The following is a 16,526-nucleotide window of genomic DNA, read 5'->3' as shown; positions in this document are numbered from 1 at the left end:
ATGCTACCAAAAAAAATGTATTAAAACTTGTTACAAATGATGGAGTCACGCATGATTCACCAAATGATATTTTGAAAGAGGAAGTAAAGTACTTTAAGAATATGTTTTCGTTTCAGGCTCCTCCATCTCCACTAACTGAAACTAATTGTATGGATTTTTTTCCTATTAATAATGTAAAATTAACATCTGTACAGAAAGACTCATGTGAAGGCCAAATTACAGAGGAGGAACTGCTTGATGCAATTGGGGCCTTTAAGGATGGGAAAACTCCAGGGCTGGATGGCATACCAGTGGAAGTATACAAAACTTTTTTTGATATACTCAAAGGACCATTATTAGCTTGTTTTAACCACTCCTATATAAATGGTAGATTATCAGACACGCAACAAGAAGGTCTGATATCGTTATTACTGAAACAGGACCCAAGTGGTATATATAAAGATCCAGTCCAATTAAAAAATTGGAGACCTCTTACACTTCAGTGTTGTGATGCAAAAATCCTAGCAAAATGCTTGGCGCATAGAATAAAAAAAGTTTTGTCAGATATTATTCATCCTAATCAGACAGGTTTTTTACATGGACGATACATTGGAGATAATATAAGGCAAGTACTGGAAACAATAGAACACTATGAAATATCGGGGACACCAGGTCTGGTTTTCATAGCTGATTTTGAAAAGGCTTTTGATAAAGTACGACTGGAGTTTATATATAAATGCCTAGAATATTTCAATTTTGGGGAATCTCTTATAAAATGGGTTAAAATTATGTATAGTAACCCTAGGTGTAAAATAGTAAATAATGGCTACATCTCAGAAAGTTTTAAACTATCTAGAGGAGTAAAACAAGGTTGTCCACTATCGGCATATCTATTTATTATTGCCATCGAAATGTTAGCTGTTAAAATTAGATCAAACATTAATATTAATGGATTAGAAATCCGTGGCTTAAAAACTAAGGTGTCATTGTACGCTGATGATTCATGTTTTCTTTTAAAACCACAACTAGAGTCTCTCCACGGCCTCATAGAGGATCTAGATACCTTTGCTATCCTCTCTGGATTAAAACCAAATTATGATAAATGTACCATATTACGTATTGGATCACTAAAAAATACACATTTTATACTGCCATGTAGTTTACCAATTAAATGGTCTGACGGAGATGTGGACATACTCGGTATAAAAATCCCAAAAGAAAGAAATGATCTCACTCCAATACATTTTTATAGAAAGTTAGCAAAAATAGATAAGATCTTGCTACCATGGAAAGGAAAATACTTGTCTATTTGTGGAAAAATCACCCTGATTAACTCTTTAGTCATATCACAGTTTACCTATTTGCTTATGGTTTTGCCTACACCTAGTGACCTGCTTTTTAAATTATATGAACAAAAAATATTCCATTTTATTTGGAACGGCAAGCCAGATAAAATTAAAAGGGCCTATTTATATAACGAATATGAATTCGGAGGGCAGAAATTATTAAATATTAAAGCATTAGACCTCTCACTAAAGGCATCAGTCATACAAAAGTTATACTTAAATCCAAACTGGTTCTCTAGTAAATTGGTACGAATGTCTCATCCTATGTTCAAGAAGGGCCTTTTTCCCTTTATTCAGATTACACCTGCTCACTTTCGGTTGTTTGAAAAGGAAATAATCTCCAAAATATCCTTATTTTTTAAACAAGCCTTAGAAAGTTGGTTGCAATTTCAGTTTAATCCACCTGAAAGGACGGAACAAATAGTACAACAAATATTGTGGTTAAATTCAAATATAGTAATTGATAAAAAAACTGTATTTATCGAAGAAATGTTTAAAAAAGGTATAATTTTTGTGAATGATATCATAAATAGGACTGGTGGAGTTATGTCACACATGCAGCTAACACAGACATATGGAAATGTCTGCTCTACCCAAAATTACAACCAATTAATTGCAGCATTACCACAAAAATGGAAGAGGCAAGTAGAAGGGGAAAAAAGTAAGGAACTTGTATGTCGGCCCTGTATTAAAGAACATAAATGGTTAAAGAAAAGTGTGATAAATAAAAACATATACCAATTTCATTTAAGGACCAAAAAACTGACAGCTGTGCCATATAAATTGCAAAATAGTTGGGAAGAGATTTTCGATGTACCCATTCCATGGCACATGGTTTATGAATTGATACGCAAAACAACGCCGGATTCAAAACTTCGAATTTTTCAATTTAAATTACTGTACAAAATTCTTGCAACTAATAGAATGTTATATATATGGGGTATACAATCTTCCCAGCTCTGCAGATTCTGTTGTGAGGAGGTAGAGTCATTAGATCATTTATTTTGGTATTGTCCATATGTAGCTCGTTTTTGGTCACAGGTCCAGGAATGGCTGAAGAATTGCAACATTTGCCTAGAACTAACGCTACAGATAGCAATACTGGGGGATTTGAAAAGCCATAGTCAATCAATCAATAATATAATAATTATTTTAGCAAAAATGTTTATTTTTAATTTACAATCTGTAGAAGCTATGAGAATAGGAAGGTTCAAATCTTTTGTGAAGCATCACAGCACAGTTGAAAAATATATGGCAAATAAAAATCCGAAATGGATGATGTTGGAAGATAGATGGGAAGGGTTGAGTGGAACTGAAGGGTGGGACTAATAACAAGATAAACAATGTAGGGCATACGGGATCTGTGAAATGTGTATAGGTGCGGAGCTTTTGTGAAATAGCACAGTTACAAGTGGAAATAAAATTGGATGGACAACAGAAATAGAGGAAGGACTAAGAACAAACAAGAGAGAACTATTATAAAGTAGTCTGTGTCTGTAAAATAGGTATAAGATGTATAAATTGAAGGTAAAAGCAGAAGTGTTTATTAGTTTACTCCAATTGGGGGAGCGGTGGTAGGGTTGCGGGGAATAATAATAAAGGTATATTCTTTAAAAAAGTATGTATGTCTATATAGGTATGTGTATGTATATATGTATATATGTATGCATGCGTGTATGGATATATATATTTACCCAAAAAAATATGGGGGATTGGAAATGATGCAGACAATTACATTGGAAGCAACATTCTTTCCGCAATATTAAGCTGATCCACCCCTAAAAAAAAAATATATATAAAATAAAATAAAATAAAATTTACTTTCCACAGCCAACAACATGAGTAAGCAACAGCAAAATCAGACAAACCCATAGTAGAATAGTTTACCTATTCAATTGTTCAGCCTGTCGCATTCTATGCAAGAAAATTATATTCCTCTCGAGGCACATTAAAATTGCGAGAGCCACACAGATAGAGAAATATGCGCATTAGTCCTCGCCAATGGCGTTGAATTCATAGGGAAGACAGAGGCTAAATGTAACAGGGGTCAAGTATAACAGGTAGGCATACATTCACAGTACATGATCCTTAGTTGGCTGAGTGTCAGTGGAATGTTTTTATGACATTCATCAATACATCAGTTGCTAACTAGAGTTTGTGTTCTGGCTAATATTTGGGCCCAATTGGGTAAATGCAGATGGAAAAACCCCAGCCTATTTATAGCCACACATAGCACACCTGCCTGATCATACGGACCAATATGTTACTGAGCTCATTTCTGGAAGGGGAACTTATATTTAAGATGTCAGCATCTTTCTATTTTGGAGTAGAATGTCCTTTTTACATAGTCACCAGAACTGACCTTCTTACACCCACATTTCTTTTTATTGTATGGGAGGTCCTGGGAATCAAACCCACTACCCTGGCATTGCAGGAGCCATGCTCTACCAACTGAGCTACAGAGGAGCCCAAGAACACATAACGCTGATACGCACACACTCACCTGAGGCCGTAGAGCACAGTTCCGTCTGGATGCAGTCGGATCATTCTGTTCTTCACTGTGACCCCGTGCACAAAGGACTTCTTATCGTTGATGAAGTAGGTGTCAGGGACCCAGAGCGAGTCTGCCACCCTGTTGTCCAGCGTCAGGTTGAGGGGAATCCCTGTGTAGGACAAGCGCTTGTCCCTCCAGGACTGCTGGAAGTACATGGTGATGGTGTAATCCTAGGGGGTGGAAGAGGAAGAAGGGTTGGGATGGTTAGGCACACAATAAGAAAGTACATGGTGTATTTTGTTTGTGGGAGGGATTGGATCTCTGTTCTTGGATGGTTCACTGTGTGACTATTTGTGTGTGGCACTGTGTGTGGGCCAGGGCCAGAACACACGTGGGTAAATGTCCTTTGTCTGTGTGTTTGAGTGGGTGTCTGGTTGGGTTGTCTGTGTGTGTAGCTAAGTGTGTGACTGACTACCTGCATGAGTGTCTGAATTAGATCAGTGGTTGCTAACCAGGGGTACTAAGATTGGTGGTACAGGGAGTACTTGAGAAGACTCATGAGACCATAGGCATACTGGTAAAATACACATGAGGGGGTACTCCAGGAAGAGCAAAATTCAGTTGGTTGTACAGTAACAGAAAACGATTGGGAACCACTGACTTACAGTATGACTAAGTGTGTATGTGTGAGTGTGTTACCAATTATTTAGACGGAGTCTCTGCTGTCAGTCTGTGTTGCACTGCAGTCTCCCACACAGTTTGCACCTTCTTTTTAAAAATAACTTGGCACAACCACAGACTCTGCAATAAGGCCACGTACTGCTGAGGTGAATGAAGTTGTGTAACGTCAGTTCTTATTAAGCACAGCAAACAGGCGACTCTTATGCCCGCTCCATTTGGCCCCTCTGCTCCTTGGAGGGGCTGAGCATCTACAGTACTCTACCTCCATCACCTGCCCCATGGTCACTCCTGTCACACCATCCGTTCGGTCCTCAAACTCTCCCCTTTCTCTATACCCCTGCGTCAGCACCCCAAACGTCAATCTAACTTCACTTTGAACTTTCACCTGTTTACTCTGTTGTTCTCTCGGTTTACACTTACAGTGCCTATCATAAGTACTCACCCTTCTTGGACTTCTTCACATTTGAATTGTCACAAGTGGGATTAAAATGTATTTAATTGCAATTTTTTGTCAAATGATCCACACAAAATACTCATTTTGTGAGTATTAGTAAAAAAAAACATTTTTTTTACTAATAAAAAATACAACACTAATATATCTTGATTAGATACTGTAAGTATGCACCCCCTGAGTCAATAGATGTTAAAAACATATTTGGGGTAAATCTCTAAGAGCTTTGCACACCTGGACTATGCTATATTTGCCCATTATTAGTTTCAAAATTCTTCAAGCTTGGTCAAGTTGGTTGTTGACAGCCATTTTCAAGTTGGTTGAATCTGTGCATAAAATTCAGTACTCGACTGAGAGACCTTATAGATAATTGTGTGTGGGGGGTTCAGAGATGGGGTATTAATTTGAAAATCATGTTAATTCCTATTATTGCACACAGAGTAAGTCCATGCAATTTATTATGTCTGATTATTTACAGAATTTTCTTTTCAATTGGTTTCTCAAATGATTGCCTCGCTTGGTTCACCAACTACTTCTCCGATAGAGTTCAGTTTGTCAAATTGGAGGGCCTGTTGTCCAGACCTCTGGCAGTCTCTATGGGGGTGCCACAGTGTTCAATTCTCAGGCCGACTCTCTTCTCTGTATACATCAATGATGTCGCTCTCGCTGCTGGTGATTCTTTGATCCACCTCTACGCAGACGACACCATTCTGTATACCTCTGGCCCTTCTTTGAACACTGTGTTAACTAACATCCAGATGAGCTTCAATGCCATACAACTCTCCTTCCGTGGCCTCCAACTGCTCTTAAATGCAAGTAAAACTAAATGCATGCTCTTCAACCAATCGCTGCCCGCACCTGCCCGCCCGTCCAGCGTCACTACTCTGGACGGTTCTGACTTAGAATATGTGGACAACTACAAATACCTAGGTGTCTGGTTAGACTGTAAACTCTCCTTCCAGACTCACATTAAACATCTCCAATCCAAAATAAAATCTAAAATCGGCTTCCTATTTCGCAACAAAGCATCTTTCACTCATGCTGCCAAACATACCCTTGTAAAATTGACCATCCTACCGATCCTCGACTTCGGCAATGTCATTTACAAAATAGCCTCCAACACTCTACTCAGCAAATTGGATGCAGTCTATCACAGTGCCATCCGTTTTGTCACCAAAGCTCCATATACTACCCACCACTGCGACCTGTATGATCTCGTTGGCTGGCCCTCGCTTCATATCCGTCGCCAAACCCACTGGCTCCAGGTCATCTACAAGTCTCTGCTAGGTAAAGCCCCGCCTTATCTCAGCTCACTGGTCACCATAGAAGCACCCACCCGTAGCACGCGCTCCAGCAGGTATATCTCACTGGTCACCCCCAAAGCCAATTCCTTCTTTGGCCGCCTATCCTTCCAGTTTTCCGCTGCCAATGACTGGAACGAACTGCAAAAATCCCTGAAGCTGGAGACTCTTACCTCTCTCACTAGCTTTAATCACCATCTGTCAGAGCAGCTCACAGATCACTGCACCTGTACATAGCTCATCTGTAAATATCCCATCCAATCTACCTCATCCCCATACTGTATTTATTTATCTTGCTCCTTTGCACCCCAGTATCTCAACTTGCACATTCATCTTCTGCACATCCTACCATTCCAGTGTTTAATTGCAATATTGTAATTACTTTGCCACCATGGCCTATTTATTGCCTTACCTCTTATCCTACCTCATTTGCACATGCTGTATATAGATTTTTCTATTGTATCATTGATTGTATGTTTGTTTATTCCATGTGTAACTCTGTGTTGTTGTATGTGTCGAACTGCTTTGCTTTATCTTGGCCAGGTCGCAGTTGCAAATGAGAACTTGTTCTCAACTAGTCTACCTGGTTAAATAAAAGTGGGATTTTTTTTTTTTGTGTAGATCTATTTCAATCCCACATTGTAACTCAACAAAATGTGAAAAAATCTAAGAGCGATTGTGTAGACCCCAAAAATCGACCTTTTACTGCAGCGAGTTAAATCAGGGTCACACAGAGTGTTTCTTGGTAGTCTTAAACAAATCTACTTTGAAACAAAAGTATACACTTCACACATGTTTTTATTTTTTATTTCACCTTTATTTAACCAGGTAGGCTAGTTGAGAACAAGTTCTCATTTACAACTGCGACCTGGCCAAGATAAAGCAAAGCAGTTTGACACATACAACACAGAGTTACACATGGAATAAACAAACATACAGTCAATAATACAGTAGGGGAAAAAGTATATATACAGTGTGTACAAATGAGGTAAGATAAGGGAGGTAAGGCAATAAAATAGGCCATAGTGGCGAGGTAATTAAGATGTAGCAATTAAACACTGGAGTGATAGATGTGCAGAAGATGGATGTGCAAGTTGAGATACTGGGGTACAAAGGAGCAAAATAAATAAATAAATACAGTATGGGGATGAGGTAGATGGATGGGCTATTTACAGGTGGGCTATGTGCAATGATCTGTGAGCTGCTCTGACAGCTGGTGCTTGAAGTTAGTGAGGGAGATAAGAGTCTCCAGCTTCAGCGATTTTTGCTGTTCGTTCCAGTCATTGGCAGCAGAGAACTGGAAAGAAAGGTGGCCAAAGGAGGAATTGGCTTTGGGGGTGACCAGTGAAATATACCTGCTGGAGCGCGTGCTGCGGGTGGGTGCTTCTATGGTGACCAGGGTAACACATAGCACATAACACCTGCATTGCTTGCTGTTTCGGGTTTTAGGCTGGGTTTCTGTACAGCACTTTGAGATATCAGCTGATGTAAGAAGGTCTATATAAATACATTTGATTTGGTTATGCGCATAAAATAATAAGACATCTGTACCGTGTCAGATATATGTATTACATTTTGAGTTTGCATCCCAATATTACACTTTATATACATCACAGAAGACAGAAATATAACAAAACCATTTGACATAGAAACATCAGATTTTCTGTGAAAAAAAGAAAGAAACGTATTAATATTAATAACATTCCACCCATGAGGCCTCTAGAGGGCGCTTTGGTCATTTGACTGCATCTATTTCAATCCCACATTGTAACTCAACAAAATGTGAAAATATCTAAGAGGGTAAATACTTATGATAGGCGCTGTATACTTGAGGGATGCATAAAGGCTTTATAAAAAGCTACATGCACAGTCATGATAAGCTTGATGCCGACATGAGCTATTGTTGTGTCTATCAATGGCTAAGCCGGAAGGTTAAGTCGGTTTTCGAGATAGTTTAGATAAGACAATGAGAAAGAAGAAGGATGATGTGTCAATAAACCTGAGGTGCAATGCAAAGAGCTAATATTTTGTCTCTGCCATAAACACACTGTCCGATATCAGAGGGTAACTTCCCTTGCATATCAATTGGTGTGCATCACAGTGTGTGAGAGAGAGGGGAGGGTATGGAATGATAATAACAGAGCTGATCATTAGGTGACAGAGACGGTTGCCACGGTGCATAAGGTCCTCAAGATCACTCAAGGTCTTTGAGAAAAAGACGTGCCAGCAACAGCAAAACATCTGTATGAGAAAGATCTCAACTGTGTTTGTTGTAATTCGGTACTCTGTTGATATTGAAAATGGTGTGCCAGATTTGTCTAGCGTTTGCACCAGTGTGAAATTACAGAGAGAATTACGTATAAATAGAAGAGCAAAAAGTAAAACATACTGTGGGAAAGATTTTTTCATTTTAAAGTTCTTTGTTATATACAGTATACATTAAATGCCATTGCCTTTGAAGATACTAATTGTAACGGTTGAATACTTTATCTATATGTTCAATTAGCTCTCTCTTTAGATGTGTTATCGAAGGTCAAATGAGGTGTTCTCCAGGGCTCTGTTCTGGGGCCGTCTTAAAATCTGCTATTTTTGATCCACTGCTGGGGTTTGATCCAAGTGACAGCACTGCGGCATCTTTTCCCAATCTGAAGACTTGTGGTTGAGGGGACAGCAGAAAACAGGACAAACAAAACCAAATGATTAAAAATGAATGGAGATCATTTATAACAGCCATCCAAAAAGCCTTGCAGGCATTTTGATGAAACGCACTTCAAAATGCTTCACTTAACTGCTGGTAACCTTTTCTGAGGGCTGGCAGGGGAGAGTTGCATCACTCCGGTTTCTATCAGTCTAATCTGGGTTGCAAAGCTGCAGTTAAGATTCCACTCACAGCGTTCAAGCTTTCCAGCATTAGTTGCAGTTTGCAAAGATGCTTATGCAGGCATTTCAGAACATGCTTCAGGGAAATAAACTTTCATGAAGAAAAAGCTTATTGGAGATACATTTCCACATTTTTCTTTCTTATTCACAGATGAAGGAACAATAAGCTGGTTATCCAAGGACAAACTTAATGTTTTAAAATGCGAACACACTAAATTATTTGTCTGCTTTAAAGCGTGTCTACTGCTTTTGCTTAGACCGCGCTGGTAATTTTAAAAAGTTGCTTCAGAACGTTGATACTTGATAAATGCCAATACGAGATTGATGTGTATGATCAAGGCCAAGAGATCTGTACCTGTCAACCCTCCGCCATGTGTAAGTGATAACTGCTTCTAGAATGCAGATGTAACAGTATTTACTTTCACTATTACACAAAAGATGGAACCATCCTGTAATTGAGTTGGTCCTCTCAGTCCATATAAGCATATAATCAATTAAATACAGGCTGTCATACTCAAATTTGCACGAATAAGATATTATTAACAGATTAATGACTATATTGGAGAACCTGCGAATTGTATGAAAAAAACATGATAGATTTAGAAGGCTAATCAGTAAAGTACAGATACAAACCAATTACCGTACATGTAAAACAATAAATTACAGATAGGGGAATTACAAATCTACAGAAACTGTTAATGAGCAACATAAACCTGGGATGACATAGCTTTAAGTGAGAACTGCTGCCTCATAAGGCTGGGAACAGAGAAAAGGAGGAGAGAGGAGGAGAGAAAGGGGGACGTTGCAGCTCTGTCCCTCATTGGGGATGAACATTTTCCTTGGATTCTATTATTAGAAACAGCTGTTCCCCTAGACGCCCGCTTTTCCATCATCACTCTAGCACCTCAGTGTTTCCACAGCAGAAAGTCTTAAATGTGAGCGGAATACCGTTATGCATATGAGAGAGCTAAAGCAGAGTGCCCGCTGCTGCACTGCACACACACACACACACCACACACACACACACACACACACACACACAGGAAGAGAAACAGGGGCAGGCGTTGCCCTTGGCATGTTTCCTCTCCCTCCCATTTCCTTTGTTGATGTATGATAGGCACTCTGTAAGTGAGCGCGCCCCTACTCCTCTCCATCTTTCACCGCACCGCGGACGACAACATGGGCTCTCTCCTACGCACGTAAGCACCGCGCTATCCCCTCTGCAGTGTGCTTCTTCGTGACCTAATTCCTCCCAATCCATGCCCATCTACGGGTTGCAGACTGTAATACATCACAGGATAGAGGGAGAGAGGGTGGGAGGAGAGGGGTAGAGATGGCGGTGCAGTCTTCCCTTCCAGCCTAGTTACTGTAAAAACTTCTGCAGCATTTGGCAATAATAATGAAAACAGTCGCTGGCAACTGGGTCTGCAGATATTCATTGGATGAATAGTGCTCATAGCATGAGAGCAGCCTTGTTTCAGATTTTTCTGGGCATCATTGCAGTATTCACTCATGCATTCATGCATGGACGCACACATGCAAGTAAACAAACACACACACAAAATACCAAATGTCACTATGGTGTACAGCTCCCTCAAAAGACTACAAAATGTCTGCATCTATTCCTCTGTTCTTCTGTAGTATAATCTTCTGATCATTTCCTATGCTTGTGTCTTGTGTGGAAATGTTGCATAGGACTTGTCCTGCTGTTACACTTTCCAAACATGGTTGGATCCCTGACAAAAACAGACATTATACACCATTCAGTCCCACTGAGGAAAGTTTTTGACAAAGGTCTTTGCAGCTTCATCGGACATGCCAATGAAGAAAAGTCAAGCACACAACCCAAGACTCTCACCTGTCAATCAAATTTAAAGATCCCACCAAGTGGTTGTCACAAGTCAGAGGAATTACCAGCCTGCTTAGTAAAAATGTTTAGCTCTGCTTGCATTTAAAAACCTGTATAATGTTGTGTCGTTGTGTTTCAAGGTCATCCAAGACTTCTCTTCATTAATTTACTGTCAATGAGTTATTGAGCAAGATTCGAGTCGTCAAGTCAATGTGCTTTCGAGACATGAGTGCAACTTGGGTGCACAGCATAACTAAGAACTCATCAGGTTGTGTAACTATGTGTTACTGCAGGTGACTGACTATATTGCGATTTGAGTGGACTGAAGCTTGTGTTATATGTCCTTGGATAGAAGGAGGGTTGTGATTGGTTTAATGGTCAGGATGTACATTGATTGTGCAGACACAGGTCTTGCATAAAATGTATATGTATGGATACCAGAGATGGGGTCAAATTAAACTAAATTCCAATCAATTGACTAAATGAATTAGACATGGAGTTGGCTGGATTTCAAATGAATTTAACCTGAACTCAGGGGTCTATACATCTATTGCACACCTCCATATGCGCCACTCCCTGCCACCCACCCACCCATGACCACGTCTTCCTGTCCCTTAAACCAATCACCACCCTCTCCCTTGTTTCCATGCCAACACCTCTATATAAAGTCATACACATGTAAGAAAGTGACAATTCAATAAACTTATTGAGATTCTCTTGGTGGTGCGGAGATCAGAAAAGCCTTTCTCAGACTTTCTTTCCCTTGTGACTTTCTATCTTTCAGATTTCCAGAGAGGTTTAGGTCAGTGGAGAATGATTACATGAAGCATTAAACCTGAGTGCCCTCTGTCGCTCCGCACTGTCGGCAGCCTCATGTTTTATCCCACGCTCCCACTGGCTGGGCAGTACCCATGATGTTCCTTATAGGAAATGCTGCTCGACATCTAATCAGATGGGGAACCATTAACCTCCAGTCTAATGGGTCTGGAATTCTGACAGAGTCTATGAAGTTACACTAGAACGCTGTTAAAAGGCTCTGCGTACTCTCTGTGTGATGAAATCTTAGCTCTCAATCTTATTTACAAAATGGATCCATGAAATGCTAGATCTCTCATTTTCTCACTTGCTATCAAACACAAGAGCTTTCTAATATGCATTGTTGAACGCTGTTTGATTTTACAATGGTTGACTAAAAAAGACCTGGGAATGCTGTTTGATTTCACATTGTTTTACTAAAAAGGCTTACAAATAAGCAGCAAGACACCCAAAGTTTCTTCACACTAACATTTTGTGAATTCATAGGCTACTTCTGCAGAACAAGATGGTAAACAGTATGCACTCTGACTGCTTCATAAAAAAGGACCAGTGTACTGTACTACAGATAGGCAGCACTGTATGGTACCGTACCAGTACATTGCAGTACAGACAGTGCAGTATAGTACAGTACAGACAGAGCCAGTGACAGATTAGATTAAACGCAAAATTCACCCATCTGTTCTGGATCAGGTTCACCAAGGGGTTAAAGAAAATGAAGTAACTCGCTTTAAATTCATCTCACAGAGCTCTTAGCGCAAGAATGTCTCCACTCATCTCCTCATCTGCATTATTTCCAGGCCTGAATGGCGAGAGAGCACAAAGAAAGAGAGCAGTTCCACTGCAGCAGTCTGCCTTGTATGGGGGAAATGTCACCAATTACTCTGCATACATATCACTGAGCAACCCAACTTTAATATGGCACATGACAAAAAAATGGAGAAACAGACACTCTGACACCGTCTTTGAGTCATCATCTCAGTTTAAAGTGTCACTGACTCCCTACTCCCTCACTATTTTCAGAGAGATGAAATCTTTAGAGTACAAGGACCCAACCAGACACCCCATGACTCTCTCATACTGTAGTTACTGCAGTAATATAAATGTTGTACCAGAGACTATAGGAAAATCACCATAGGATTTATTGAAGTGAATTTGGGAGGGGCACTGGGACTCAAAACTCTGCACCTACTAGAGGTCGACCAATTATGATTTTTCAACGCCGATACCGATTATTGGAGGACCAAAAAAGCCGATACCGATTAATCGGCCAATTTGTATTTTTTTTAATTTGTAATAATGACATTTACAACAATACTGAATGAACACTTTTCTTTTACCTTAATATAATACATCAATAAAATTTAGCCTCAAATAAATAATTAAACATGTTCAATTTGGTTTAAATAATGCAAAAACAAAGTGTTGGGAGAAGAAAGTAAAAGTGCAATATGTGCCATGTAAAAAAGCTAACGTTTAAGTTCCTTGCTCAGAACATGAGAACATATGAAAGCTGGTGGTTCCTTTTAACATGAGTCTTCAATATTCCCAGGTATGAAGATTTAGGTTGTAGTTATTATAGGAATTATAGAACTATTTCTCTCTATACCATTTGTATTTCATATACCTTCGACTATTGGATGTTCTTATAGGCACTTTAGTATTGCCAGTGTAAGGCAGTGTAGGCAGTGTGACATAGCTTCCGTCCCTCTCCTCGCCCCTACCTGGGCTCGAACCAGGAACACATCGACAACAGCCACCCTCGAAGCATCGTTACCCATCGCTGAGCAAGGGGAACAACTACTCCAAGTCTCAGAGCGAGTGACGTCACCGATTGAACCGCTATTAGCGCGCACCCCGCTAACTAGCTAGCCATTTCACATCAGTTACACCAGCCTAATCTCAGGAGTTGATAGGCTTGAAGTCATAAACAGCTCAATGCTTGAAGCATTGCGAAGAGCTGCTGGCAAACGCACAAAAGTGCTGTTTGAATGAATGCTTACGAGCCTGCTGCTGCCTACCATTGCTCAGTCAGACTGCTCTTTCAAATATCAAATCATAGACTTAATTATAACATAATAACACACAGAAATACGAGCCTTTGGTCATTGATATGGTCGAATCCGGAAACTATCACTTCGAAAACAAAACGTTTATTCTTTCAGTGAAATACGGAACCGTTCCGTATTTTATCTAACGGGTGGCATCCCTAAGTCTAAATATTGTTGTTACATTGTACAACCTTCAATGTTATGTCATAATTATGTACAATTCTGGCAAATTAATTACGGTCTTTGTTAGGAATTAATGGACTTCACACAGTTCGCAATGAGCCAGGCGGCCCAAACTGCTGCATATACCCTGACTGCTTGCATGGAACGCAAGAGAAGTGACACAATTTCCCTAATTATAAAGAAAGAAGAAAATAAATTCATGTTAGCAGGCAATATTAACTAAATATGCAGGTTTAAAAATATATACTTGTGTATTGATTTTAAAGAAAGGCATTGATGTTTATGGTTAGGTTTTATGCAACGACAGTGCTAAATCATCACCCGTTTGGCGAAGTAGGCTGTGATTCGATGAGAAATTAACAGGCACCGCATCGATTATATGCAACGCAGGACACGCTAGATAAACTAGTAATATCAACCATGTGTAGTTAGCTAGTGATTATGTTAAGATTGATTGTTTTTTTATAAGATAGGTTTAATGCTAGCTAGCAACTTACCTTGGCTTCTTGCTGCCCTCGCGTAACAGGTAGTCAGCCTGCCATACAGGCTCCTCGTGGAGTGCAATGTAAGGCAGGTGGTTAGAGCATTGGACTAGTAACCGCAAGGTTCCAAAAACGAATCCCCAAGCTGACAAGGTAAAAATCTGTCGTTCTTCCCCTGAACAAGGCAGTTAACCCACTGTTCCTAGGCCTTCATTGAAAATAAGAATGTGTTCTTAACTGACTTGCCTAGTTAAATAAAGGTGTAAAAAAAAAAATTGGCCATTCCGATTAATCGGTCGACTTCTAGCACCTACACTGTGCGCCTACACTGTCCTCTAGGTTTCTTCCTAGGTTCCTGTCTTTCTAGGGAGTTTTTCCTAGCCACCGTGCTTCTACATCTGCATTGCTTGCTGTTTGGGGTTTTAGGCTGCGTTTCTGTGTAGCACTTTGTGACATCTTCTGGTGTACATAGGGCTTTATAAATACATTTGATTGATTGATTGTGCAGTGCCTTGGTTGTTCTTTTCCAGGGGTAAATAAAATAAAACTGTCAATCAAACCCAGGTGGGCTCCTGCGTCCTCAGTGCTTGGACTCCTGATCATGGCATAGCATACAGTAGCATGGGCAACAGATTTTGAGCTGAGATGAAGTTGTTTGAACAGAGAACCCACCCCTGACACCTTGATCTTTCCCACTGGCGAGATGAAGTGCTATCGGCAGAGCATCACATAAATCCTCATCCTTAGAAGGCGGCGGACACATCAATCTCCCAAACAGATCAATAACTCCTGACCACAAGCCACTATGAGGGCTTCATAAGGTGCTCAATACAGTAGCTGCAGTGGAGATACATAAGGTGCCATGACAGGAGGAGTAGTGGGGGTTCGTAAGCTTCCTCATACTAACAACTGGGCCTACCATGGGGAGTTCTCATTCAGCATAATCACATTTCTTGGCTAACCAGCGCAACATAGCACACATGTCGACAAGAGCGAGGGCGTTACCTATATTTTCATTAACAACCCAATAAAGCGATTATTGCCTGCCTGCCTGCCTGTGCTGTTGATTGATTTTGGCACAAGTGGGCTTCCATGGGGCCTGGGAGAGAGTTCTACAGTATGTTGAGTGTGGCTGTCACTTTATGAGAGTCATGGCTGTACTAACCGTGCACGTGCGGCAGCACTCCTACCGCTCTAACCTTGAGAAACAGAGATGCTACTTTCAAATCTTCCCAAAAATCTGAAAAGAAATGGACTGTGACACAGAGTCAAAGCAATTCCACAGCGGTTGCCATGATAACAAAACAGCTTTTGTGCATCGCTAACAAACACAACTTTTACTTGTCGTCACTCAAGCTTGTAAAAAAAGTGAGGCCCTCACATTTCAAACAAACAAACCACTAAAATCTAGGTACAGTCCGCAATATGAGGTATAGATAAAGGAAGAAAGCCCAAAGAGAAAGGAAAGGGAGTGTGGGTCGGAGAGAGGAGTAGAGAGACAAAGATAAAGAGACAGCCCAGCACCATTTTCATTACAGTATCTTACACCAGCCACAAGGGGAGAATGACCTGCTATTTCGTAAAGTCTTAAAGTCTTAAGTAGAGCAAAGAGTGCTCAAATCTCTCTGATGCTACAATCCTGCAGAAATCCGACTATTAAATAATCTGAAAACAAGACATCCATTATATCAAGTCTCAAACACATACTAACTTAATCAAATACTCCTTTAATCTCTAGAAATACTTATTCTGACTGAGCAGAAATCCTGCAGCCTTTACTACCTCTGTAGTACACTGCCCCATTGGGAAGCACTACTTTCATGTAGGCAGTGTGACATCCTGGCGACAAGCAACAATGTAGGTTATCCAATACCTGAACACATGCAGCAGCCCTTTTCCAATGAATGTTCGAGGTCGCTCAGGCAGAAATGTTGCCACAGCCAATCACTCAACTCAGGAAGAGGAAGAATACGAGTCTGACCCTTGTGACCTCACAGCAAACCTCCTACAGCTCAT

General features: G+C 40.2%; 1 protein-coding gene across 1 annotated transcript in view; it reads right to left on the bottom strand.

The window, feature by feature from the left end:
- Positions 1–16,526, bottom strand: part of LOC120059911 (gamma-aminobutyric acid receptor subunit beta-1-like) — a 47,511-nt gene that overhangs the window by 18,878 nt on the left and 12,107 nt on the right. Inside the window, exon 4 of the mRNA XM_039008986.1 lies at positions 3,829–4,049. Within this exon, the coding sequence (XP_038864914.1) occupies positions 3,829–4,049 (221 nt within the window). The remainder of the gene's footprint in view (positions 1–3,828; positions 4,050–16,526) is intronic.

Source organism: Salvelinus namaycush, chromosome 15, assembly GCF_016432855.1.
Source record: "Salvelinus namaycush isolate Seneca chromosome 15, SaNama_1.0, whole genome shotgun sequence".
In the NCBI taxonomy this organism is placed as follows: domain Eukaryota; kingdom Metazoa; phylum Chordata; class Actinopteri; order Salmoniformes; family Salmonidae; genus Salvelinus; species Salvelinus namaycush.
This window is presented reverse-complemented; position numbering and strand designations above follow the sequence as displayed.